Here is a 27725-nt window from a genome sequence, read left to right on the forward strand (position 1 = left end):
AAAACCTGAAATCAAACCCAATCAATATAAATAACATAACTTGCAGCACATCCCTCCTGCTCTAAGTTTATCTTGATTGCTCAGGCGAATGACACATAAAATTTACTATGGTAGTAAAGCCAATGGCAACAAAAAGGTGCTATTACTGTTGTATAGATTGCTGTTGACATTACTTTGCTGGATGCAATCAAAATGTCGACTTAGTCAGATTAGCTGCAGGACCTCTTACAACACCAATAATCAGGTTTGTCATAGTCTTTAAATTCCTCTTTTGTCTCCAATTCCAGCGAGCTAAACTTTCCAATGAAAGCCTTTATTTTTTGTCACTCTTGCTCTCTGAAGCAGACAGGCGTCAGCAGTCTTGACAAGGCTGACAAGACAAGTGTCAACACAGGTGAGAAACAGACTCTCCTGCCACATTTTCTTGTCATTCAAACTCACTTTTGTCTGTGTCAAAATGTTTCTATGTCAAACCTTGCCATTCTGACTCTTCATGAAATGCTTGGTAAAATCCTTCACTAAGGTGTTGTGGGATGGTTGGTTTACTTTAAGTCTATCACAGAACATTTATGCGAATACAGTTTAAGGAACTTATAAACATACTTAAGTGAAGTTAAATTCCAGTAGTTCTACATTATGCAACCTAACAAACCCCAAACGACCCCAGAGGAATGCGATTCCCTCACCATTACAATTGCATTTACAGTAAATATACCAATACATATCCTATTTAAAATCAATCAATAGCTCTGAGTGAAAATATGAGCAAAATCTATTTTCTTTCTTGCCCAAAGTTGGATGAGAAGATCAATATCACTCTCATCTGTTAAAACAAGAGCTAGAGGTCGTCATGGATCCAAAATGTTGGACTTGATCTGAGCTGAGGAAAAACTACCCTGAATCCAATGTCCATGAATTAATTTCCAAAAAAGTGAGACCTGATAGACCTGATCCGAAGAGGACCTAAGGATAATTAGACCCAATCGAAAATGTGGTTGACCTGAACAGACCCTAATAGAGAGAGAACACAGACAATTATCAAGCAGCCACAGTCAAAATGAATAGCAGTGTAATAAAGAGCGAATATAAAGTCATAGTAACTAATTCCCTGAATAATTTGTTTATATGTTTCAAAGATTAATTTATAGAAATAAGCAAAAGTCCTGTATTGACCTCCTGCACCAACAAAAACATTCTGTAGCCAACTAGGTGAAAGACAGATGATGGATAATTTTCTTACCATCTGTGAATGAAGCTATATAGCCAGTGGTCAGTTTAGCTTAGCATAAAGACCGGAAGTAAGGGGTAACAGCTATTTCTAGCTTTATATCTTGTTTTATTTACTCGAGAGTGCATGGTATCAACCTTTTTATCCATCTCTCAGCCAATAAGTGAGTATGCATATTTCCAAAAAGGACAAAGTATTCCTTTAAGGTAAAATACCTGGGAATATACATACAGTCTGAGTAAGCTATTGTATGTGGAGTGTATTTGTCAGATAGTTTGATGTAAGCAAGCAAAGAGTCAAGTCAAGCGCCAAATCACAACACAAGTTATCTCAGGCATTACAGCAGGTCTAGACCTTAGTCTTCAATTTACAGAGACCCAACATTCCCCCATGAGCAAGCACTTGGCAACAGCGGTAACGGGAAGGAACTATGAGCAGAACCGTGCTGTAGGTTGGCGGCCATCTGTCTTGATTGGTTGGGTTGAGAGAGAAAGAGAGAGGGGGAGAGAGAGGCACAGAGAAGCACAGCAACAACAATATTAACAATAAAAACAATAATAATAATATTTGTAGCAGTGGGCGTCAAGCTGGACTAAGGGGACAGCAGGCGGTCCGCAGCCACAGGCAGCCCACAACTGAAGGTCACCTGCAAGACGGGAAAGTACAAAACTCCAGGGAAGATGCCAAGTTAGTAACGTGCATTAATGGGGCATGAGCAGTTCTTGTTCCAGGAAACTGCCTGGTACGGTTCACTGTGTTCAAATAAAAGCAATAATCTGCCCCAAGATGGTGAAACAACAAAGAAAGTATATAGAAAATGGAAACTATGTGTCTGAAGAAAAGCAGGATGAAGGGTCACTTGAGGATAAGGGAACTTACAGTTGAGTTATGGTAGAGATTTGTATGTTCATGAATTTGCACTACTGCCACACATCAGACTCTTATTATACAGTGTACAATTGTTGTACTTGTGTGATTGCAGGCCCATGTGAAGTGCATGCTTCTCAAAATATATGAATTCACACCATTGTTCTTCAAAGGTTTATTTATGATACAGGGCAGGTATGTAGATGGACAAAGCAAGCACAGAAACAAAGGGGGCAACACAGCAAAAAACCCAAAACCCAGAAAACAAAAAAACTCTTCATAATAAACCAACCTGCATAGAACCACCACAGAATAAGCATGAATAAACTCAAATACCCAAGCAACACTACAATTTCTCAACTGTAACAAACAAAACCACAAAAAGTCCAGAAACAGAGTCCATGACATGAAGTCTATGGGAGGAATGTTTGCAAAGTGGTATCTCAAAAACTAAAGTATTCATACTACGTGGACAGGTGTCCCATGTGAAAATGCTTAACATTTTAAAACATGGAACCAATAGCGCCACCATGTGGTCAGTTATTACGTGTTTTACATAACTCATGAACCGTGAGGCGTATCAAAACATTATTTGCACAATGTGTTCCTTGGACAATGCTGATTCAACTGATATAGACCACGTCCATTTGCACCTGAAAATATTTTCCGCCATTTAGGATTTTTTGCTTATGTTGGCACATATTTCATCTAATCTTCACCAAACTTGGTAAATACCATATTTAGATGACGCCGAACAAAACTAATGAGTTCATTTCTAGGTATCACTTACTGTTTGTCCGTAATTGGTTGCCAAACTTTTGAAAGTGTAGATAATGTCCTTAATGGGCCAGAACTCTTCAATGCTAAATTGGATTGCAACCAAATTGGGGAATGTTGTACATAAAGCCACACTGCACAAGTGCATAACATATTTCTGCAGTTCTGTTGTCGTCAATAAAATGAAACTTGGTACGCAAGTTCTCCATGAGAATCTGCACGACATACTGAATCATGGCACCAACAGCCCCACCCTGTGGTCATTAGTAAAACACCACCATACTACTTATTAACTGCCATATCTCTTAAATGTAATATACCATGGTAATCAAATACTGCAAAGTTGTACAGATGGGGATGCTGAACAAGTGTGTTGTATTTGCAGCAATGCTTTGCAAGTTATTTCAGCTGTCGGCATTCACACACATTTTCTGCAAGAAATGCATCTCTAGTTTATGTTATACTTGTCTAATTATTTAGTTCCTCTGTTTGTATTCTCCTTTTCTATCTTGCTCTTTTTTTAATTTCTTAGTTTTCTATGGATGACAATAGGAAAGCAAGCCAATAATTATATTGTACGTTGTATTATATTGCATATCACAATAGAAATAAGCTTCATGTTTGATATTACATGACATCAAGTGGTAGCATTAGATATACAGTAGGGCATGCTGTTGGGTGAAGGACATGAAAATTGTTTTAATGCAGTCCTCTATAAAATGTTGGCCGTGCATCATATTGCATGGTATGGCATCATGTGTGAGCCATATCTGCTTCCATTACAGTAGATAAACTCTTTTTCACACGGCCATAGACGAGTTTCAGAGGATACTTATTATGTTGTCAGTGGTATCCTTTCGGAGGAGAGTGTGGCCGGGTTGAGTTGTCCCATCTATGTTCAAATCCGCTCTCTTTACTCACTAATGTGGACAGGCCTGTTTGAGTGGATACTTATTATGCTGTCAGTGTTTTCTTTAGAGAATAGCTCCACTGGGTTGAGTTGTTCCATTTCTTTTTTGAGATGAGCCCCCACTCTTAGAGCTAGAGTGCCATTGTTTACAATGCTGCTACATTTGTGGCAGCATCTTTTCAAGCCTGGCAGCATTATTGTCCACTTTTGTGCTCTATCTACACCCGTCCTTTAGATTGCTGTCTATAAGCACACATTGTGACTTAAGGACACATACCATACATAATTGCAATTCATCACATTTCTCTGTCAGGCTGTGTATATTATCAAATGTTTCCCTATCTTCTTTCCTTTGCTTTCATGCTCTGTGAGTCCTCTCTACTCTATACATCTTTCATATGGAGGATGGCTTCACAGGTTCTGCTTCGATCATGAAAACAAGTCCATCTTTATCAGCTCTAGACAGTGTGTTTGGATACTAAGTAGATGAGGTAGTCTTTCATGAGGATGGATAAAGCAGATTCACAACTCAGTTTTTGATTTCACCCTACTAATTAAAACACAGAGCATTGTTTTGTTTTGTTTTCACTGAAATTGCATTGTTTTTGTTTTCCAGCTAGCACCTGTTAGTGACGTCTTTGCTACTTGTTTAAGCTGCAGGATAAATGTTACTATGTTGACAACTGTTCATTAAAGGCTGAATGATTAAAGGCTTTCTCCTGGGACAGAGTTACTACCTGTTTAAAATAATTTTGTTCTAAAATGAAAAATCCACTGTTTTAAAATAATAGATACAAAATTATGGAAAACACAAATAATATGTACATATTTCAAAGATGAATTCAATATATGCTTGATAAATTATAGTTCCTTTATATTGAATAACATGTTTTATTCTTGTTTTGATAAATTATGTAAAGCTCTCTGATGGTGTCAAGATCCAACTGTGATTATGATCACAATAACTGCATTTGTATTTACTTTTATTCAGCATCACACAATGAGCCAGTTATTGGGTAATGGGACTGCTGGGGAAGTGAGCCCACATCAAAGACCTGCTCCAGTTCACACTTAAGTTTGTCCTCTTAGGAGCTTTGATATTTTGTGTTTGTGCAGTGTTTTAAATCCTGTGCTAAAAACAATATTTCTGTGATTTCTCATCGTGCAAAGTGACACCAACAGTTGAGGTGTTCTCCTCACCTGCCAAGTGTGACAGATGAAGAAAAAAATTGATTAATTAAAATTTACTGTGCACCAACCACCTTTTTAATGCACTTTAATAGCAAAATAGTACACAAGTTAATAGCAATTTAAAACTCTGGCCCACATACAGTATATATCCAATTTAATAATGATAAAAAAGGGCATCAAGAAGCACCAAATAAAGCTGCAACGTCTTGCTTATGCTCACATAGCACTGTCAAGTATTAAACCTTCAATTTTCTAGTTATTGCTGTTCCTTGAAAGTGTACCTTAAACCATTTTAACAAAGGTAAAGTTGTACATAAGTATGGCTGTTGATGACAAACCTTCTTGGAGCATTTTGGCCAACGGATATGCCATCAGCATTCTTGTATGAATTTTATTTCAGCTATCTCAACTTTTATTATCATCACGTTTTAAAGCGAAACCTCTTTTCAATAATAAAGGCACTTTATTATACAGCCCTTATTCAAAACAGCCGTTCGGTACAGTATTTCTCTCCACCTCTAAGTAATAAACCAACTGCTGAATGTGACACAAGTTAACACATGTTCTCTGCAGTTGTGGAAAGTCACTGTGGAGAAGGCTGCCGGAAATCACCCTCTGAAATAGAGGTAGGTGAGGCAGACTAAAGTTACACAAGGCAAATAATATTCAGTCACTATAGGTGCATTGAACATTGTGAATTTGTGATAGAAAAAGGTCTAGGAGGATAGATTGTATTGGGGAAGAGTCAGACTGAGAGTGTTTCAGAAAACAGGGACCTTGCATGCATATAAAGTTTTTGGAAATTGTTTTACCTCATATATAGATATATTTCCCTAATATCTCTATCAGCTTCTGACTACAAATAATAGATGCTCGATTTTTTAAAGCTTTAATTTCTCTCTCTATATATTTTTTGCCAATAATGCAAGACTTGAAGGTAATTTCAGATAAGAGATTTATGTTTGGTATTTGTCTTTCTGTCTTTACCCTTCTCACTGGTTTGAAGTAAGTGTCGCTCAGTTGAAAAAATGGGATGTCTCATATTTCTGTGCACCGGTCAGGATTTAGCCATATTTGAACCTTATGAGGGGTTAGAGGTTTGTTTGCTTATGTTGCAGGAGAGACAACACTGTCACTGTCACTTATCAAAGCACACCAACACAGAAGCAGAGTAGCAAGTGTTATGGATTTAATAAATAATAACTAAGGATGTCTTTTTTTCTTAAATTTAACTTTCACGATTGCTTAGAATATTTATAACTGGATGTTTATTGTTACAGAGAAATGCCTAAGATTTTAAAGCATGGTTCAAAACATTTTTTGGGCAATATCCTTTCAAAGTTGATTGTATTCTGGCCATTAACAGTTTCATATACACCTAAAACTCATTCTTGAGTTTTACATACAAACACAAAAAACAGAATTTCAATATTCTGTTACAATAGTCAGTCAATAAATGGATAATAGAGCACCACGGACACTATGCTGTGTCTCCCTATAGAAGTTAAGATACTGTAATAACTGGAAAAACTAGGATACATTCAATATAGTCATTATTATGCATCAATCATCATATATTATATTATTATATTACAGTGATGAAAATACAGTAACTCACTGTTGAGTACCACAGTCACACCAACAACCATAATAAGTATAATTCTGGTAAAGGAGCTTCACATAAAGCAAAAAAAATATAACAAATCCTGATTTGGATGAAGAGGACACAAACAGTGTGATACACACCTGTGTGGCTTTAGACAACACGGAGAGCAGAGTGACAGATTTTCACTCTCACACTGACACTGATAATTTGATTTTCCTCTCAGCTGTCAGTCATCCCGTCCCGCAGACCCCGCCCTCTACGGAAATACAGGAGGTTGTCCGACACGTGATGAAGTCAGTATGGCGGAGCTGCTGGCTGAATGATTTTTTACAGTACCGACGGGTCCTGATACCCTGCACTGTGGATGCTCGTGGAGCCTGGGAGAGGAAAAACCAGCCACTTGCGCCTAAGGGTGCTCGTTCAGGTAGTGTTTCTTTTCTGTCTCTGTATAAAAAAAAAACAAAAAAGCACACAATTACCCAAGCTTTTACTCAAGCTTGAGCGTGTGCAGAGATTCATGAGTCAAAAAGAAATATGTTTATGTTGTAGTTGGTTTCTGCGCTTTTCCTGTTCGGAGTCAAACTGAGAGTTAACTCCTCTGTTATACCTGACTTTCCCTGCGAGTTTCTATCGTAGTGTATTGTCAGCTAAAGTCAAGTGTAAATGTTGCGTAATGCAGGCATTGCTGTTCAGGAGGAACTATTTTGGAGTAGATTAAAAAAAAAAAGTATCGAGTATACTACGTGTTGTGCAACAATGTTACTCCGCGACCAGAGCTGCGTGATTTAAGTAAGACTTTCATCTCACTGTTCGCTGTATTGTTTCAAACTCGTCTCAAACACGCTGTAAAAAGTGACTTTAACTAACAACGGACTGTTGCTACTGCTATTTATCCAAACTTTTCACTTTCACTTTGTGAGTAGTGCCGCGGACACCGCAGCGCCATACGTTTTCATATTGTTTTCCTTAAAGTGTGAGCTTGGTGCAAAGAGTTGCCAGATGTAGTGAGGAATTATGTCACCCACTTCAGTTTGTTTACCAGCAAACTAGGTCACACATTTAGAAGAACTATATTAGTGCAGCAAAAAGTTATCCTATAGTAATATAATGTTGACTGTGCTCTAATGTCCTCCATACAGATTTGTTTTCGGATAACACTTAAGCTCCTGTGTAAGCATTTTTGTACGTGTGTGTATGTGTGTGTGTGTATGTGTGTGTGGAGGAGAAAGCCATATTTGTATGCTGGAGGTTTCTGCTGAGGTCGAACCGCCGCTGCCACAGCTTTGGGTGTAAACTTGTGTCTTCATGAAGTGTAAACACAAGAGAGCAGCAGCAGCAGCAGCAGCAGCAGCAGCAGGGCTGTGTCTGTGCTCTGCTATGAATCCTTTATGCCTCCACTAGCGGAAACTATTCCCTCAGCGTTACGAGCTCTGGAGGGCTGCTGGTGCCCGCTTGTAAATTCCAGGCCCCACAGGAACAAGGTCAGTGCAGCCCTCTAAAATTATTGGCTCGTGAGTGCTCTTCCTAAAGGATGAGAGCGGGGCCCTGATCAGAGCAGATGTAGTTTTCTAATACACAGCACCAGTCAAAAAGTGTGTCCAAACTTTCAACTGGTACTGTATATATATATATATTCCTTTTCAGCTGAGCATCTTTGCACAGTTGGCGTACCATTGTTTGGCATAGATTTAGAGTTTGATAGGGTGTTTGTCAGGTTTTTTTTGGTGTCAACCCCTGCATAGCAATGTGTGGAGTCTCACCAGTCACACCCAAATGGTTTAACAGTCAAATGAAGAAATCAGTCGTAGAGGAAGAGGTGATGATGGCACTCCGTACACAGAAACGGTTGAATTGATCGTAATGCAATGCAACCACAAATTTACCCACGTGACTGAAATTTTTCTGAGTTCTGCTGTGTCTTATACAAAGAGGAAGTGTTCACACGGCCCCGCAGTGTGTGTGTGTGTGTGTGATTTTCATTCCAGGAGTCGTTTTTATTATTAATATGTTGTAAATCACGTTCTGGTTTCCTGACTAGTGATCATGCTATTAATGGAATTTACAACATGTCTTGTGGCTCCGCTGTGCTATATGCTCTTTAAAGGTTACAGATGGTGGAGAACACACAAAAAAGTATGTCTGCCTCTTCTGCACTGATTTCTCTTTGTGTGATTGTAAAATATTTGTGCAAAATGGTGAGTCTGGAAAGAAGCTCCAAGACCACATAACATAAACTACACTAGGGCTGAAAGGATAAGTTGAATAATTGATTAGTTCTATCAGTTCTGATGAATTCTGATAGATATTTATCAAGCAAAAATACAAAACATTTGCTGGTTTCATCCTCTGAAAAAGAGAGGGTTTGCTGTTTTCCTCTGTTTTATATCACTGTGTAATCATTGTTTTGTGAATGAAAACATCACCTTGGAGCTTTCAGAAAATGTTTCAGCAAAACCATGAATTGATTAATCTCAAACGTAACGGACAAATGAACTGATAATGAAAATAATTAGCTGCTGCTGTGCGGCGCATCGTCTGTGTGAAAATTAAACTGCCACACAATAAAATGAATCCGGGGACTTAAGGTACACTGAGAGATTTTTAATAACCGTTTCCTTAAATGCATGTTGGAGTGAATGTTTTCTCCTAATACACCTGCAGTAAATTAAAGTAAACTTGGTGATTCAAGGTGAAAGCCTCACAATTGAAGTTTGCATTTGAGTGTGTCTGGTAATTATGGTTTTGTGGGTTTTAATGCACAAATGTAATAGAAGACAGTAGATTGCTGCTTAAGCTCAGATAAATTTGCTAAATGTTGTGTTGCACAGTTTGACTTCATGGTCTCCTCTGCCACATGCTTTCTCTTTGTCCAGTACCTTCCCATATCTACCAGTTTATAAGCTTTTAAGACCATAATAGAAGGGCTCAATCGACAATATCGGATTATCACATTGCTTTGTGATATTACCTCCATAACAATAATTATATATAAATAGTTTCCCTTTACTGCTTCACAGGATTAAACAATATGTCACATACAAAAGAAAATAATTGCAGCTTTCAAGATCTTATACCACTTCATTTGCCTTCTCAGTCAAATATTTCCGTTGTCACGCTTCCCTTTCTCTGTGTGACATACAGATTATTTTGCCGGAGAGTCGTTTTACTCACTTACAGTTACTTTTCCATATCATCCATAACCTTGGATATAACCGTAGATATTGCAATATGAAAGCAATTTCACATCGACCTGCATTTATGTCACTTTTTGTTTGATATTTCTGGTTTCAACTGACTTGATTGGCATTGTCATCCAGAAAGGAAGCAAGCCGCTACCAGAACAATGAGACTGAATAAATGAGCATAGTCGGCAAGTCTAACCTCGGTTAATGTTAACGCTCCACCATGCCGATGACAAAAAGTACAATATTTTAATCCTTCAGCACATGATATATATATATAGTGCAGTTACTGGTACGTGAAATACCTTTTTAAGAGCATCAGAGCAGATAATTGAAAACTGTTGAAGGTGTACATAAAGTAGATTTTAAAGAAAGTGATCATTTCTATACAAAGATTATTTCTCTGGCACTTCCACTCTTATATGACAGTGAATCCCCAGCTATGATCAAACCACTCATGTTGTGGTTGCAAGGATCTTATACTATATATATCGTTTTGACATAAAACATATGGAGGAGAAGAAGATGGGAGTATCGCTTTAACTGAGAGCAACAATTAAATTTTCTTGTGGCCTGTATGGAAAACATAATAATGTCAAAGTTTCCATGCAGAGATATTGCGGTACACTCTTGTCATGTCTAAATGAACCAAAAAAACATACTTTTGAAACAATATATTTGACTCTGTGGGATGAATTTAAGTTCTTCACTAACATATTGATAGTAAAATAATTACTACAATGTTAATATTTGTACATATTTCCCACATTTATTCACAGGGCCTTAAGAAATGCAATCCAGCATTGATCAAATACTTGTCCTACTTGTACGCTGTTCTTTTTTCTTCCATGTTGTAATATCCTATGGTCTCTCCTGATTTCACTGGCTGGGAACACAAATTACTCACCGCTTTCCTCTTTGACAAGTAGTTACCCCAACCCTGTTCCAGTTACACAATCTCTATTTTTAAATTCCTAACCTCAACCCTGTTGTTATATTAACATTATTGCCTGTTTGTAAAGTCGTGCGTTTTTTTTCTTCTTGTCGTTTTTATTAACTTGTAAAGTGCACAGTGCACACTTTGGGTGATGTGCACTTTAAATAAACTGAATCAAAAAGTTGTTTTCTGAATCCAATACAGCCTCACTAGACTTTTCAGGCCATTGGATTAAACTTACACATCTCTACCCGACCAAAGTTTGAAGCACTTAATTCTTGTTCTTTGCTTGTCCCAAAGTTCCCCTCTTGTAATCTCATTAATTAGCTCACTTAGCTCAGTTCCATTGTGCTTTGTCAGGGCCTAGGTCTGACTTTCCAACTCTCTCCCATTATTTAGCACAAGCTGGCACGGAGAAAACTTGCTTGTTTGTGGACATTTTGTGGATGTTGTCATGCTAATGGATACTAATGGGGTCTATTAATGCCACTGTTGTGCTCGAGGACAAATAAGGTGACAGGATGCTGTAATGAAAAGACACAGTTCACCCAGCAGGAATTAGTAAACCGCTTGGCAGTGTCTTCCCTTCAGTCCACTGTAGGGCTGTCCCTGACTCAGTATATTTACAGATGACTCAGTCCGAACTTCAGACTAGAGCTGCAGTGATTAATTGAGTGGTTGCCGACTGTTAAATTAATCACCGAAATTTTGGTAATTGGTTAATCATTTTGAGTCATTTCTTATGAAGAAAATTTCCAAATTCTTTGATTCCAGCTGCTCAAATGTGAATATTTTCTGGTAAACTGAATATCTTTGGGTTGTGGATGGTTGGTCGGGACAAAACAAGACATTTGAAGATGCCACCTTGGGCTGTGGGAAACAGTTATCAGCATTTTTCACCATCTTCTGACATTTTATGGACCAAACAACTAATCGAGAAAATAATCTACAGGTTAATCCATAATGAAAATAATCATTAGTTGCAGCCCTACTTCAGACCGATGCATTGACTCAATGCTGACTTTTCTTAAAAGTTTGAAAGCTGCATTGTTTACATCCATATTTACTTGATAAAAGTCCCTCCCAGCCTTTTCTGGTGCATTGCTCAGTATCTTGGCACATTACTGCCACTGGTAGATCAGTGGAATAGCTTGAAACTGTTGGCAGGACTGTATGTCATGTGACCTGCGTGTGTGTGGATGTGCCTTCTCGTACGTGTTCATTAGATAAAATTGGGACCCACTCCTAAAAATACTGCACCATAGCGCTGCTAGAAAACTCCATGGGATACCTTCAAGTAGGCAAAAAGGTCAATGAAATCAATCATTGCTCAGTTACTTCACGTTTTTTCATTAGGGTTACTGTTCTGCAACTTAATAAAAGAAAGAAAGTTGAATATTGGCTAAAAGACAGGAGGAAGAGTCAAAGCAGTAAAAGGGACACAGAGCTTTTGATGGGCAACTATACAGAAGCTCTCAGCCTCAACTGATGTGATTTGAGGCTTGATCAATCCTTGTGTTGACCCAATGAGTCCATGGCTGTGAATCATTCTCCTATAATTAGCCCCCTATACCCTGTTGTGGTTCACAAGTCCAGTAATAACTCTGTTTTAGCTCCTTGGTCCTTTGCCAGGATCTTGTCCTGACATTGAGCCCATTCTGCCATCTAAACTCAGTTAGAAAGAGTTGGAGGAGATGGCAGTTGGGAAAGATGTTCAGTTGTTTGTGGACATATTGCTGGATGTCTGATGGTTACTAATGAAGTCTATGACACTAGTTTATGACACTGTCCTGCTTGGGAAGAGTCTTGGTGAACGGACCCTGCGGTGCACAGTCAACCAGTAGGACTGTGCAAACTGTCCCACCACTCTACCCTACAGTGACTGACATTTTTCACCATTTTCTGACATTTTACAGAACCAAACAATTGATTAATCGAGAAAATCATCAACAGATAAATCGATAATGAAAATAATTGTAAGTTGCAGCCCTGATTGTTGGAAATACGGGGATAACAGCAGACATTTTTAGATGGAAGGCATTCATAGTGTTGTACTGGGTTGCACACACTGAAAAATGCCAGAAATAGGCACATTAATTGTCATTTTCTGGAAATTCTTTGCACTATGTTTGGAGGGAATGTTGGACTGTTGGTTTTTTGAAAGTTACTGTAATTGTCAGACACTCCTTCCCTCTACTGTTCCGACATCACAAAGGTGTGGAGGAAAAGGGCTCTCGAAGCTGTTCAACAATCCACCGAGCAGTTCTGATACCGCCTTAAGTGGTCTAGGTTAGAATAATTTGAACTCTGGCTCAGTGTTTTTTCTTGAGCATTCCTGCAATTCCCCCTCCATAAAAATGTGTACAAAATACTAAGTCTTCTGATCATTTGAAAGCAGCTTCACACATCGGCTTATACTGTGGGCATAAATCTACATCTAAAAACAGTAAAGAGAGCACTACAAAAACCCACTCTTATTTAACTAAAGGGTGAGATGCAGAATTCACATAGACGGGTGATGCTGAGAGTAAGGTCGAAAGATGTACGGGTTAAAGAGACCGAATGACATTGAAAGAATGAGTAATAAAGAAAGGGAAGTTGAGTGGGCCTCTGCCTTCACAGGACTTGGCACATTGGATGGAAAGATGCTACTTCCTGCTTTTTATGCCAGTTGGCCCCTTGTTGCCAGGGCAACAAAACATGATTGTCCATTGAAGTCGGACTCATGCGTCTGTTACCACCGTCCTTTTTAACCACTCAGAGGTCATCAGTAGGTAAAACCACAAAGACTGCTCAAATCTAGAGAAGCTGTGCAAACTGCAAAAGAGCAAAACTGAGGCGTCAAACACAATTTTCCTTAATCTAAAACTGTAAACATACCTTTGAGTTTAGGCAGTCTGATATTGAGGCACCCATGATGGCCAGCGTCAGTTAAACCACATTTTCTTTCTCCTCTGCCCTCCCTCTGTGTGTAAGTGTACAGCAGAGCAGTGTTTCCCCATGTCGCTGCAGAATTATGAGCGCCGCTGCTAAAATTTCACACGATCATTTGTATCAACGGGCTACTAATGATTTTCACTTGCACACTGTGCGGGCATGATAACACCCTAAGTTATTGTGGAATTGTTTTAAGTCATCGACTAGTGCATCAAAGCCCAGAATCCTCCCTCTTTATTCCTCAAAGGACATCTACGTGAAAGGTACTGTTATGAGAGTAGTGTAGCTCCTTCAAGGAATAGGGCAGTGTGTAATGTGTGTGCATAGCGAGTGTGAGAGAGCGAGTGGCAGATAAGTGACAGTGAATGAAGAGGTTAGCAGTAAGTTGTCAGTCTGGCAGTAAATGTACAGTACAGGCTGCAGTGTGTCAGTTAATAAATGCTGCGGCTTCTCAAGACCAAAGAAGTCACGTCTGTTGTTTCCACAACTGCTGGAAAAGTGAAGGGGGTTAGCTCTGAAGTTAGCAACAATGAGTTAGCCTAGCCTGGCCAGGCTCACTAAAGGTGGACTGACCTTTAAGGTGGACCAGCTGTTCTCGTTTTAGTGTCAAACTCAGCTGCTCCTAAACAGAGAACGGAGAAATGTCTGGTTGCTGAGTCTCTCCCGAGCTTTGCTGACACCCCAAAGCAGTCAACCTAGAAGAAACACTGCAGGGAGCTAAACACACTTCCAATAAAGGTCGAAGACAGAGGATTGCCCTTGTAGGTTTTACTGGAAGCAATTGACAAACTGGGAAAACAAACTAATTTAATGACAATTACAAATCAGAAAATGAGAATCCATAAACAAGAGTTAGACCAAAGGTATTGTAAAATGAGTTAGGAAAATGGATTCACAAAAATATAGGGCTGCAACTAACTAATCATCTGTTGAACATTTTCTCAATTAATCAGTCAGTTGTTTGGGTCTATAAAATGTCAGAAAATGGTGAAAAATGTCGATCACTGTTTCCCAGAGCCCAAGATGATGAGCTCACATGTCTTGTTTTGTCCCAACCAACAGTCCAAAACCCAAAGATATTCAGTTTACTATCATAGAAGACTAAAGGCTGATTTACAAGTGTTGTTCAACAGAAATGATGTATTTTCATGTTGTTTGGCACTTTCCTGTCATGTTATACATTTTAGTTAATCTTTGATAATAGATTCACCATTTTTCAAGTCTGTCAGGTATCCATATGAACAGTGAAAGAGGTTTTCCTCTCTGTAATCATTCCTCCTGTTCATACTGGCTATTAAAAGATCCCCTTCAAATGCGCTTTCAGTGTAAGTGATGGTGCCAAAATCCACAGTGTGTCAACAGTGATTTTGTGCAAGAATGCATTTAAAAGTTTATCTGAAGCTTATATGAGACTACAGCAGTCTGAGTTAGTCATATCAAGTGAATATCTACCACATTTATTTTTAGCATCAAATTCCCTCTTTGTGTTTCCTCGGACAGTGTTTCCCTGTTCAGCTGCGGTGGAAGTATAGTTACAAAAAGAGGAACTTTGACACTAAAAAAGACTGTAACATTGAAAGATATCTAATGGATTTGACTAATTTGGACACTGAAACTTCAGATTAGCTTCAGATAAACTTTCAAATACATTTTTGCACAGAATGAGGACTGTTGATTTTGTCCCCTATCACTTACATTGCAAGTGCATTTTGAAGGGATCTTCTAATGGCCAGTACGTCATCTTATCACCATCAACTACCTTTTCAAAGTGATGCTAACATGTCAGGACTCTCTGTGCTGCTTCTCCTCAGTATTCACTGTTATTCGATACAGCACAGCTTCTTGCATACTAATGTATAACAGTGAATGATGTTTATTTATCCACTTTTATACTCAGACATGTTATCACTCAAAACTGGAAGGGTTATATCATTATCATATTGATCGTCAGTGTCTTTTTTAGCTGCTGCATAGTCTGTTTAGTGGCGAGCGACACACAATCGTCCCCAGGCTGTCAGAGCTCTGTATCAACAAGAAAAATGATCCCCCTGTGCCACTCGATGCCTGTAGTCCTCGTCTTGTCCCCGTTCAGCTAGCAGCTGATTGATGTGATGTCCTGCGGTCATGGATGGCCTCGTTCACTTAAACTTGAACAAGTAGCGCGGAGTATCATGTCACTGCAGGTGCTATCATGCCAGATAGGGTGTCACTTTCTCTCTCCCTTCACTTATGTGCACACTCGCTCCCCTTCGCCACGCTTCTCCCGTTTACTCATTTTTACTCCCCCCCCGTCACTTGTGTCACACTGACTTTAGGTTCACTTTGGGACAGTTAAACACATCGACTAACGGCGGGATGCGAAGCTTGTTTTTTTTAGGTTTCCAGGTTGTAGTTTTATTTCGAAGATAATATTGCTCGCTTTCTCTATACCTCAACTATTTTCGCCAACAACAAAGAAAAATCAGGAACACGTCAATCAGTAGCATACTGGCGGTGCCGTTAATCCCATTCGCAGGCTGAATTATTCATAGTCAATTAGGGCTGAGAGGCTGAAGCTGTCTTCATGGCACAAGTGCATTTTCAATGATTCATTTCATGAGCTATGCAAGGGTTCTCTTAATTGTTGTTTACTGCTCGCTATCCAACCACGTTATTTTTATGCCATCATGATTACTCCTGGCAGCGCTCAGAGTGCTTGGGAAATGAAGTCCATTAAGGGGTCCTGTAAGCCATTTTCCTGTCAAGCACCATGAAACCTTTCCAGGTTCAAACTTTTACTGCATGCGAACAATAAATCTCATCCAATCCATCCAAGGGTCAGTCGGTGGAAACGAGACGCGTGAAGAGATGCAGGTAGTGTAACTTTATGGTTCTGCAGAGCAGTAAAAAAAAAATACCTGCAGTGTTGTACAAAGATTATTTTTTTAATAGGATCCCTGAAGAGTGGTGAAAATTACAGAAAAAGTGAAATCATATGGAATGTACGCTTAAAAACCGCACAGCTGACCAGAGCCACAAACTGCAGGTTGACGGCGTCACTAAAGCTGCATTTATGGCTTCCCTGTGTTGTTTTTTTTTGTGTGTTTTGTTTGTTTGTGTATGGCAACAAGGGAGAGCGAGAGGACTAAATGCCTTAGGTCATTGCTGACATAGTTTGACAAGCTGTAAAAGCACAGTCTGAATTCTTGTGTGACAGACAACTCTTTTGACAAAAATAGGTGGCCGGATCTGAGAATAGCACCGCTGCCCTCCGGTCGACACGCCGTCGGCTCTTTTCTGCCTCAGCAGATTCATCAACACCCACTTTGAGTATCCCCCCTGTTCATTAGTGCGTTGTCCACATATATATATATATATATATATATATATATATATATATACAACTATTAAAGTAAACACACCCATGTCAGACATTCATACAAACCACTAAACCTTCCCTTAGGTTATTTTATCTGGGGTCTGGAGGACGCTTTGTGGTGTGCAGCACACAAATTGTGAAGTAAATGAGAAATGCTGAAGAAGTACGGTGTCATAGCAACGCATTGTTTGTTTTCACAAGCTCAAAAATTAAAGCTGACAGTCCGCAGTTGAATCTAGATGAGACTGGGGGCAAAACTGGAGCAATTTTTTATTAGATTTTGTAACTTAAAAATATCTTAATAATCCTCTATCTCTCCTCACTTAGCATGCTAATGAATAAGCCGCACTTCCATTAAATTTGCCTTTCACTTGAGGGACTGTTTTTCTTCTACAATAATTCCTGATAAGTGAAGTAAGACCCTCGAGAGTCCTGGCAGTAATGTGTTTCCATGAGGTTTTATTTGGCGATTCAGAGCTTGCACCTTCTTTCCACTGAACTCATTTGTATGACAGTAATTCAGTCGAACAGCTTTATAGTTAAGGCGACAGCGTGTTTGTGGGGTTTGAAAAAACACAGGGATCACATACACACGCTGTATCACGGCCTCTGTGATATTTCTAGTGACTGATCGCAACTCTTACCACTATTACCACTTGTTTATGTTCAGCTCTGTTGACACCTGTTATGTGAGAGAGGTGAGTTTTAGCTTCTGTCGGTTAGAGTTGAACTGCCAGGTGCTTCCCTGTATGTATGTGTGTTTGTGTGTGTGTGCGTTTACATACTCCTGGCAGAGTTTGATTGTATAATACACACATCAAACAGTATGCAAGGTTCTTTTTCTCCTCTGCTATTTACTCTGAGGTATGTCTAAGCCTGTAGGAGGTATGGTTGGGCGATATGTCAAAATTTTCCTACTGGCCACACAACAACTGGCAGTTGCAGATACATTCGTGCAGGTGGGTGTGAGGCATGCGCTGGGGGATGAGGGAGTCCCCACAGAGGACATTTTCAGCGAATGCAATCATTAAAGAGCTCATTGCGGAAAAAAGAATCCAAAACCCCCTATTTGGGATTATTTTGGTTTTAAACTGGACGCAACCAGCAAGCCAAAAGGACCTAAATGGAGTAATTTTCCGTCTTTGCAAACAAGTAGAAGATTCTATCGCTACCGATTTGCACGAGCATTTGCGAGCACGTCGTCCTGCTGAGCACACGCTACACTAGCACTGAGAGCAGCAGGTTCCCTCAACTGCCACTGGAAGAGCCTCACTTCACCAGCCCTCAATCCTCGATGCTTTTGCCAACAGTAGTAAATATAAGAAGGACAGTCTGAGAGCCAGCTGACCATGCAAGCTGTGGAAGTAAGATTTAGTAATGTTACAAGAAGCTGGCAAAAGATGAAACCCTTGGAAAGTCACATTTTATTCATTGTGTTTAATAGAATGTGACATTTTTTTCACTTTACGGTTTTAACATTTTGATAACTTCTATAGCTATTAAACCTAATTCTAAAGCTTTGCCCTGCTGGGTGTGGTGACAGTACCCACAGGGACTTCTGGTGCCAGCTGTTGCATTTAAATTGTGTAAATATGCTGCAATTTTAGTTAACCTAGATGATTCAAATAACATGTGATACAACCGATACTTCTTTTGCCCACAATAAACCAATTTATATTATTGAAAACAGTCAGTGTCCAGCATCAAACAAGAGCTTGTGTTTTTCTTGTCTTACCATTGGCTGTGACTTCATGTGGCTGCTACTTTTGTAGTGACAGTCCAGCTCATTACTGGCCATGCACATACAACAATACAGAGGGTCATAAATATAGATAGACAGGATGTATGCATGTTCATTTAGGGTCACAGATAGACACAAACCAATCATGGGGTCATCGGTTCTTTGAAGCCTTGGAGATCTGCAGGTCTTTTGTTCTCTCCTGGCCAGTAAGGAACACCACATGGCCTCAGGTAAACACAGATTTGGTTTGGCTCAATAACTGCCTGGGAGGAATAAAAAAAGCCTGCAAGACACCAGCTCATGATAACCCCTGACTGAGAATATGTCCTGTTTGTTTGTTTTGGATTTGTTGCAAGTATATAAGCTATTTGTATCTATCTGGAATATCCCATGCATATGAAAACCCCTTTTTTTTTTGCTTCCACTTCTCACAGCCTGACTATTTGGTGGAAGGAATCCTGCCACAACACACCACTGAGGTCTCCACCTGCGTCTGGGTGTGATGAAGCCTTGAGAAACAATTACCCTCTGTCCCTCTTTGGCCTGGCGCCTCCACCTAGCGGCACTGACTCGGCCGGGAAGCTCATGGTGGTCACTACAGCCACCACAGAGGTGCACTGACACCCTCAGCACTCACCTCTCCTCCCCTGTCCTTTCCCCCTGTTCTGCCATCCTCCTCGCTCAAGTCTGCCAGACACCGACAACTGATAACTATGAGCTCTCACAGTCGACAAGGTAAGATGTAAAAAGTGTAGCAATTAGGGCTGCAACTGATGATTATTTTCATTATTAATTAATTTTCAGATTTGTTTTTTGATGAATCGTTTTGGTCCATAAAAAACAGTGAAAGGAAAAGCAGGAAATAGTCAAATTTGAGAACCTAAAACCATCACATTTTTGGCATTTTTGCTTAAAGGTATACTATGCAGGATTTGTCACAGAGCACTCAAAGTTAGAGAGAGAGAGAGAAGTAGGGGGGAGCCAAAGAATGAATGAAAAGAGGGACTAAACCGTGAATCAGATAAATAAAATTATTATTTTCTGATTATTTCATGGCAGTTATGCTCTAAAGCACAAACAAACATGGCCGCACCTCTGCACAACACTACGGGAAGGTGCTACATTGCCGGATTTTGTGTGAATGCATCCTGTCCGCTGCGGCTTCTCCGCTCTGCGTGTGTGTAGCCATAGACACAGAGATGGAGAACAGAGCAGAGCTAGGGAGAGAGACGGAGACGGTGACCTCACACCCCGCGTGCTGTTATGCCTGGGGGGCTACACACCCACCGCCCAAAGGTTGACGCCCAGAAGCATCCTGAACACAGTAAAATAATTAGAAATTACAGGCAGAGGGCAGAGTCTCTGTAGATAAATATACCGTTACACACTTCTAGTGGGTCATAAATGATGACTGAGACTTTTGTATGAGTCTATACATTGTTTTTAGGAAAGTCCTGCATAGTATACCTTTAAATAAGGACCTAAACAATTAATCGATTATCAAAATAGTCGATTAATTTTCTGTTGTTGCTGCTCTAGTAGCGATTGCATGAATTCTTCTGATCGTTTCGGTGCATTTGTAGTCACTTTGATGTGGAAAAGCCTTCTATCATTTGAAACAAGAATAACATTTTGCAGTAGGGGATCTGATTATGATGATGTTTTCTGTATTTTCTGAATTTAGTATATATGTCTTTATGCACTGCTGATGCCCAGTTTCATAACATTTTGTGAACCATAAGACTTTGAAGATGATTTTGTTTAACCATAACCCCCTAACTTTAGTCCACATGCAATAAGTGAATGTCAGAATAGTATAAAATGGTAAGTGGAACGCTGCTTTTGACAAAGTGAGATTATTACAGGCTCAGTTTTGCTCTGCTGTCTGTCCTCTATGGTGTTTACGGTTGAGTCTACAGGCATAAAAAGACAGAATTAACTTGGTTTGTCGCCATTATCAATAAAGATATTTCTCTCTAAGCCAAAGCTGAGGCAGTGTTTGACTCATAGAGAGAATGTTGGAAATGTAGCTTCTCTCCATTTTGATTTGGTAGTCGATCATTTGATTAGACCTTCGTGAACAAACCGGCTGTTTATATGTAGCATTTTCTTCAAGGGCTCTTCAATCTGATCTTTCAGGGAGAGATTATAATATTGCTGAAAAACTCCAGCAGCTTGCATTGTATAAACAGCATTTTCAATAGCTACAGTAAGAGGACACATGTTTGCCCAAGTGTGTTTTTTTTTTTTATTTTAATTGGTAGTTGAATTGTTTTGCAGTAATTAGGCTACTCTTACCAATAGAACAGATTGGTGCATAAAAAGATGATTATAAGCTGTAGATATGATTTTTCCATAGTGGAACGGGTAGAGGGTGTTGCAATGCTCCCGTAACAACAGCGTTGCTAGTGACCTTTTTCTTTAGTTGTTCTCGTACAGCTTTAATTGCACAGTAACATGTAAGGCTGTTAATATAGAACGAGCAAACAACTCAACTAAAGTGTTAAAATTACAGTCTTTGTAGGCGGTTTAAACAATAAAAGAAGAGATTATAATCGTGAAGGATGAAAAGAATATTTAGGTCTTATTGCTTTATGTGTCTCTTTTTTTCCTGCTTTGTATGCATCAGTCCTCCCGAGATCTGCGTCTGACTTTCTATATTTTGTCCTTTCCTGTGTCAGTTTTTATGAAAGCCGTTTCTCTTTTAATAAAAAAAGATAACGCTCTTTTTATCTGCACAGTAAATTAGCTTTATAGGGAAAAAGTTCCCCAAGTAGTCTTTTTTTTTATTTGGACCATGATCATCTTTTTCACTTTGTGTTCTTTTCTATGAATAACTGTATTCATAGAGACGATCCGCTGCAGAGTGTGTCTCCCTATTCGCCATCATGACAATTAACCCATAGAAAATAAAAACACATGTGTGACGCTCATATGGTGCGTCAACAGTTCACAGTTGGTTTTTCTTTGCATGCTTTAAAATCGGATTCCCTGGTGTGATTAACCTCCAGCCAATGGGAGCAACCCATATGGCCTACTCAAAAAACCTTTTTTTTTCCTTAATCACAACCTCTGTGCGTTTCCTCTTTCACAACTACAGACCAAAGAGAACAAAAAGCCAATTGTCTCCCCATCATGCTTTGGTTGTCTTGGTCGTATTCAGCAGATTGATGTCACAGCCATTGATTAATTGTTTTGGGGGCTATTGGTCCTGTGTGGCACAATGTAGGTTGTTGGCATCACCTTCCTTTCTTTTGAACTGTGAGCGGAGACCCGGTCTAGCGGCAGCCAAGAGGTTTTGCGTCAGAATGGTTGTTTCAGGCCAAATTGCTGTGAACACTGGTGCAGGCCAAAGATATCTGTGACTTTTTTTTTTTCTTACTTTTTTAAGAATACACTGTGTTATGTAAGTGGAACCTTGGAGCGGGCTATATTTTCCTATTTTATTTTCCTCCTCTTCTGATTATTTCCATGGTCTGTTCATTGTAAGTTTTTTCCCCTCAAGTCTTTGGAAGTTTCAAAAGTAACTTTAAGGTGTAGGATTACAATTTCGCTGTCGTCAGTTTTGAGGCATGCCTGTCAACTGCCTGGTTACTTCATAGGCATCATCTGACTTGCTTGTGCTTTCATGGCCAATAAAACATTCGGGACAACGGAAAAATGGTCCTGACCTAAATCCACAGTTGTCAGAGTAATCACAACTCTTAACGGAAATCATCTAATTTGCCTCTCGTCTAATTTAGACGGTTGTAAATAAGAGGCTTAATCCCACTATTGGAAAAAAAAAAAGATTTCTTTATGATTCAAAGTGAAGCCAAATTTTTCCACATACAATCGTCCCCCCACCACCAAAACAACACCAAAAAAAAAAAGGTGACGGATAGTTCAGCCAAAACATTTGGACCGCCAGAATTTCCTCCACCTTGACGGGGCCCTGAAATTAAGAATGAAGCTTTCAATCTTGAATTTCATGCGGGCCACACCTCCTGTTAGCAGTTCATTTTCCCCTTGTCGCCCTCCAGTCTGTGCAGCGTTGCTAAGCCCTTTTCCATACATGACAGATCATCATTTCCCATTCTCAAACCACCATTTCAGAGCACTGAAGGGCCTTTTGTCTGACTTAAACTTGGGTGGCAAAGGCTGGCATGTTGACATGCTACTTGGCATTTTGGAACCGGGTTTATGGCCTTGGAGCCAGAGCTAGAACACACACACAGACAAACTCTCTCATCCCAACAAGACCTTTCCCTCCCTCTCCTCCTCCCTTACAGCGGCAGTAATGGGTGGCAGGTCCTGGCTGAGGGGGGATCTTGCGTCAATAAATCGTCATGCAGAGCGACTCCCCTGCCTGAACACAAACAGAGAAAGGGGCCGTCTGCTGCTGGAGGCCTTGTATTAGTGTGTTAAACCTCCTTTCAGGCCTGTAGTCCCGACCAAAAAGAAAGCTCATGCTGAGTTTAGTAGGTGTCTGTATTGTGTACCAGTCTCAGTTGGTATTTTACTTCTCGGAGTGGTCCCAACCTCCTCCTCTGGTCCATCTGCAGTTTTTTTTCCCCTGCCTGCTTGTGTGTGTTTTCAGACTGAAAACTTCAATACTCACTTTTCCCCAGTGGATCTAGTCATACATCTTCTTTTTGGACAAATCCATGAATATATTTATTGTATTTGCATGGGTTTTCTCTTCATCATAACATTAATTCACACCCCTTCACCATGCAACAAAACTAAAAGAGGAACGTATTACCTTAACTCGCAGGTTTTTAGATCAGCAGGTCGGCGTGTGTGTGTGCGGGGAGTCGCAGTTGTCTCTCTGTCAGTCGTTGCAGCTGTGCAGCGTCGAGGTACAGGGCGGGGGCCACTGTGAGTTGTTTTTTTTTAAAATAAACACAAGAAAGACACCTCCTCACTTTTTGGAGTCTTATTCATACTGCTGATCCATGGCAGATGGTTGTGAATTATTCATGTCAAGTTTGGGGGGGGGGGGGGGGGGGAGGGGGGATGAGCATGGCCATGTGTAGATTTTTATCCCAGAGATTATTCAGTATCAGAGAGGAGTGGAGAAATGATTGAGAGAGTTTACAGCACAATAAGTGCCTTACAAAAGATGGCGGAGTGTAAACATCTAATGCCAGATAAGACTGTTGTTATTTTTTTTTTATCCGGTGTGACTGATGGAGCACTGCAACGTCATTTCGCAGGATTAAAGCTCCTTTTTTTTTACAGCTGTGACAGTCACTGTTTTGTTTTGTTTGTCAGCTGTGCGGCCGTGTCTATTTCTAGTGTCGGTGCTTTGAGGATGTTAATGCTACATCACTGAACTTAAAGTGCTGCCATTTTTTTTTCTTTCTTGTTAAATATGAAATCAATGTTTTTGACTTATGCATTTTCTTTTTAAAGCAAATTCCAAGCATAGTTGGACCTGACGTGTGTATTGAATAACCGAATGTAAGCTTACGCCTTAGATTTAGAGGTAATCAATGTCAACTGCTATATAGATTAGGCTCCTGCTTCTGAAATAGGAGTTTTTAATTCTTTCATTCGCCCTTCCTTCTCTTCTGTCACTCTAATTTCCTATCTGTCTTTTTTTTCTCTCTCTCTCTTTCTCTCAGTTTTAATCAGTAACTGTAATAAGGACTCGCAGTGGGAGCTATCAAAACCCTCCAGTGCTGGATTAGACGAGAGTGGCTAGTCTCCGGGCCAGGCCACTGGAAAGTGAAGCATAATCTTCAAAAAGGGGAGCTTAACCCCTGCTGGCCCACGCCGACGATTCCTCATTTGCAGGGGCCGCTGTCGCAATGAAAAAAGCTCTGGGTGTTAATTGATATGTTTTACTCTGAACGTTTAGAAATTTGTCTAAAGATGACTGATGCCAACCGAGAGTCTAGCAGCTTATTCAGAGGAAGTTATTACAGAAGTTTTTAGGGATAGCGACGCTGCTCACTTGATCCGTGCTTTCTATTCACTCACAGCCGCGCTTCTAGTCACCACTGCTATCTAGTGATTGCCCAAAAAGCCAGAGGGACACAATAGCACTGCCTCCTATCTGAGTTTAATGCATTTGAGTGCTGCAGAAATGTTATTGTTCTCATTTATCCTTGGCTCTGCAAAATTTTTCCTCAATGGAAAGATGGATAGGAATGAGAGTTGAACCAGACTAAACAGAAGCCTTTTTAGAGAACAATGGATGCTGTTGTGGAGAAATAAGATTACTGCCTCATTATTGTCTTTCTCTCAGTTTTCCAGAATATTCCATTCAAGTAATCTCATTGCCAGATGAAACAAGTGTGCAATTTAGCCTTTGGAAGAATTTATTAAGCATTCAAAGCTCTGTTCTGCTCTGAAGAGAAGCTGAGAATTGAATCATGCTTGTGTGCTGAAACTGCTTTGCACTGTAGTTTCAAATAGACAAAGATCCACCAATCTTCTTTTTTTATTTTTTTCACTGTTAATTGTTCAATGATTTTATGGTTGATTTGGAAGCTAAATTAGGCAACATGGCGTTTTTTCTTTTTTTTTTTTTTTACTTTGGGTCACCTTGTACATGTTCTGTGCTGTTGCTTTGTGGGGAAAAGCATATAATTATAATGCAGTGGGTTTGTATGCATACAGCTATTGACTGTCAGACCATTGACTGCATCACTAGATTTGTGCCGATGATACCACACAGCACTCAGAATAGTCCAGATGTCCAGTCTGTGCAATAGATATGGAGATTAAGAACACGCAAGACCTGGAAGATTAACCCTTAAGGATTCACATCTGCTAGCAGGCTTACAGTACAAGTAAAATGCAAGAGGTCAGGTTCACTCATTGTCTATGACTCCTCTGTGCAACAAATAACCCTGGTGGAGTAAAATCGAGAATCCCTGCACTGCTGTATTTCCCATCTGGCTGGGAGATGGAATCCGCTGTATGGGTTCAACAGGGGACAGCGGAGAAGAGGGAGGCGGGTCAGGTGGGTCTCTGAGGATGTAATCCTCCTGCTTTTATGAACAAAACAAAATCAAAAGTTCCCAGCAGTTACACAATCCCTGTTAGGAAGGGCTCAGTGCACCCTGGGTCTCCCAGGGCAGAATGAACTTTTCCAGGCACTAATCCATGGATAAGCCCTGAAACCGAGGCCTTCAAACTCAGCTGTGTGCTGCGGTGTACTAAAAATGCATGAAATGCCCCATGGAGCTGTTGTGTTCACTATGATTGGCATCCCTTGCAGATCTGTAGTCGTACTGCTAATGTGGTGATTTAAAGATGCAGGTCTTGCCATTCATAATGGAATGTTGTTTTTAACAAAGCTGTAAAGGACGGTTTCACAGTTTTTCAAGTCTTATAAACAACAGTCAGGTGCCCATATGAGCACTGAAACAGGTTTTGCTTGCTCTAGTTGTTCCTCCTGTTCATACTGGCCATTAAAATATAAATAAAATAGCCATCCAAATGAGTCAAATCAAGTGGATATCTTTCAAATTTAAAGTCTTTTTAGTATCAAATTCCCTCTTTTTGTTATGATCCTTCCAATGCAGCTGAACAGGCAGACACTGTCCGTCAAGACACAAAGAGGCAGTTTTATGCTAAATCACTGTAAATTTGGAAGGTGTCCACTTGATTGGACTAACTTGGACTTCCGAAGTCTCATATTAGCTTCAGAAAAACTTTTTCATATGGGCACCTGATTATCTTTTTAAAGGTCCAGTGTGTGAGATTTAGTGGCATCTAGCAGAACGGACCACGGCAGAAATAGAATATAATATTCATAAGTACGTTTTAATTAGTGTATAATCACCTGAAAATAAGAATTATTGTGTTTCATTACCTTAAAATGAGCCCTTTAAATCTACATTGGAGCAGGTTCCCTTCCATGAAGGCCGCCATGTCGCACTGCCATGTTTCTACAGTAGACCGGAATTGAAAAACCAGATACTGGCTCTAGAGAGGGCCTTTCCAGTTTTTGGCAAGTTTTGTGGCCACCGTAGATTCTCCTACATGCTTGGAAGGGGAGGGGGGGGTATTCAGTTCGTTGCAACAGTTTTACCCCTTTGAGACTGACTCAGATTTATAATTACTTAATTTATTGATGCATAATATTCTCCAAACTCCTCCAGACTGAGAGATACAACAATACACAGCCCAGCAAAACAATACATAAAACAATGGGTGACCAGCTGATCTAAAAGATTTTGAGAGAGATATACAGCACCAGTAAAAAGCTGCTTGCATAAGCCAATAGCATGTAGTAATAAATGCCTTTTTTTAGACACTGCTCTCTCCAAAACTCTAGTCCTGGCAGCTATTGATTTTCTGTTTTTGCTTTGTAGTTTATTCACATGTGATGAGTGTGTGTTATGTGTAAGACATAGGTTCTAGTGTTTTAATGGACTGTGGTTAGATGGTTTTGATAGCAGGTGTAATTGGAGCGCAGAGAGTTACAACAGAAGATAGAATACTGATCTGTTGAAATTAAATAGATTAAAAAAATTGATTTGCGCAGATAGAGATCCAGCAGATCAGCCTGGGGACATTTCATCCAGTTCAATTTAAAAACTTTAATCATCCCCAACAGGGCAGTTAAATGGATCCCTGGTGTTTGCGTAAGGTTGTGTGTGAAGGAGAATAGCTGACGGCTGTGTAGGCATTGTGGTGGCCTCACATTACTGCGCAGGTTCATATGTTTTCTCAGGGCCTGAACTGTGTTTATTCCTGTTTGAACCCTATTATTCAGACACAGGGTGCAGTCTTGGTAAGATTTTCCTTACCAAGATTGCCTTCCCTTCATGTTGTGCATTTTGAGCTCTTATGTTGACAGTTCTTATGTCACTAAGCTGTACTGCTAACCAATCAAACCATCCATTAAAAGGAGGGACATTGCTAATGTAGAACACTTCTTAACTTAGTGACTCTGTAACTTGCAATCTTGGACACTGACTGTTCAAGGCAGCACCACACCACCAGGTCTCCAGTTAACTGTTGAGATTCAGTCTGTATCAAGAGACCAGT

At 39.9% G+C, this 27725-nt stretch overlaps 1 protein-coding gene across 1 annotated transcript in view; it reads left to right on the forward strand.

Annotated features, from left to right (window-relative positions):
• Positions 1 to 6452: 6452 nt before the first annotated feature.
• Positions 6453 to 27725, forward strand: part of hdac4 (histone deacetylase 4) — a 145129-nt gene continuing 123856 nt past the window's right edge. Inside the window, exons 1-2 of the mRNA XM_067603111.1 lie at positions 6453 to 7003; positions 19169 to 19469. Of these exons, the coding sequence (XP_067459212.1) occupies positions 19448 to 19469 (22 nt within the window). The 5' untranslated portion in view covers positions 6453 to 7003; positions 19169 to 19447. The remainder of the gene's footprint in view (positions 7004 to 19168; positions 19470 to 27725) is intronic.

This window comes from Thunnus thynnus, chromosome 11 (genome assembly GCF_963924715.1).
Source record: "Thunnus thynnus chromosome 11, fThuThy2.1, whole genome shotgun sequence".
Lineage (NCBI taxonomy): Eukaryota > Metazoa > Chordata > Actinopteri > Scombriformes > Scombridae > Thunnus > Thunnus thynnus.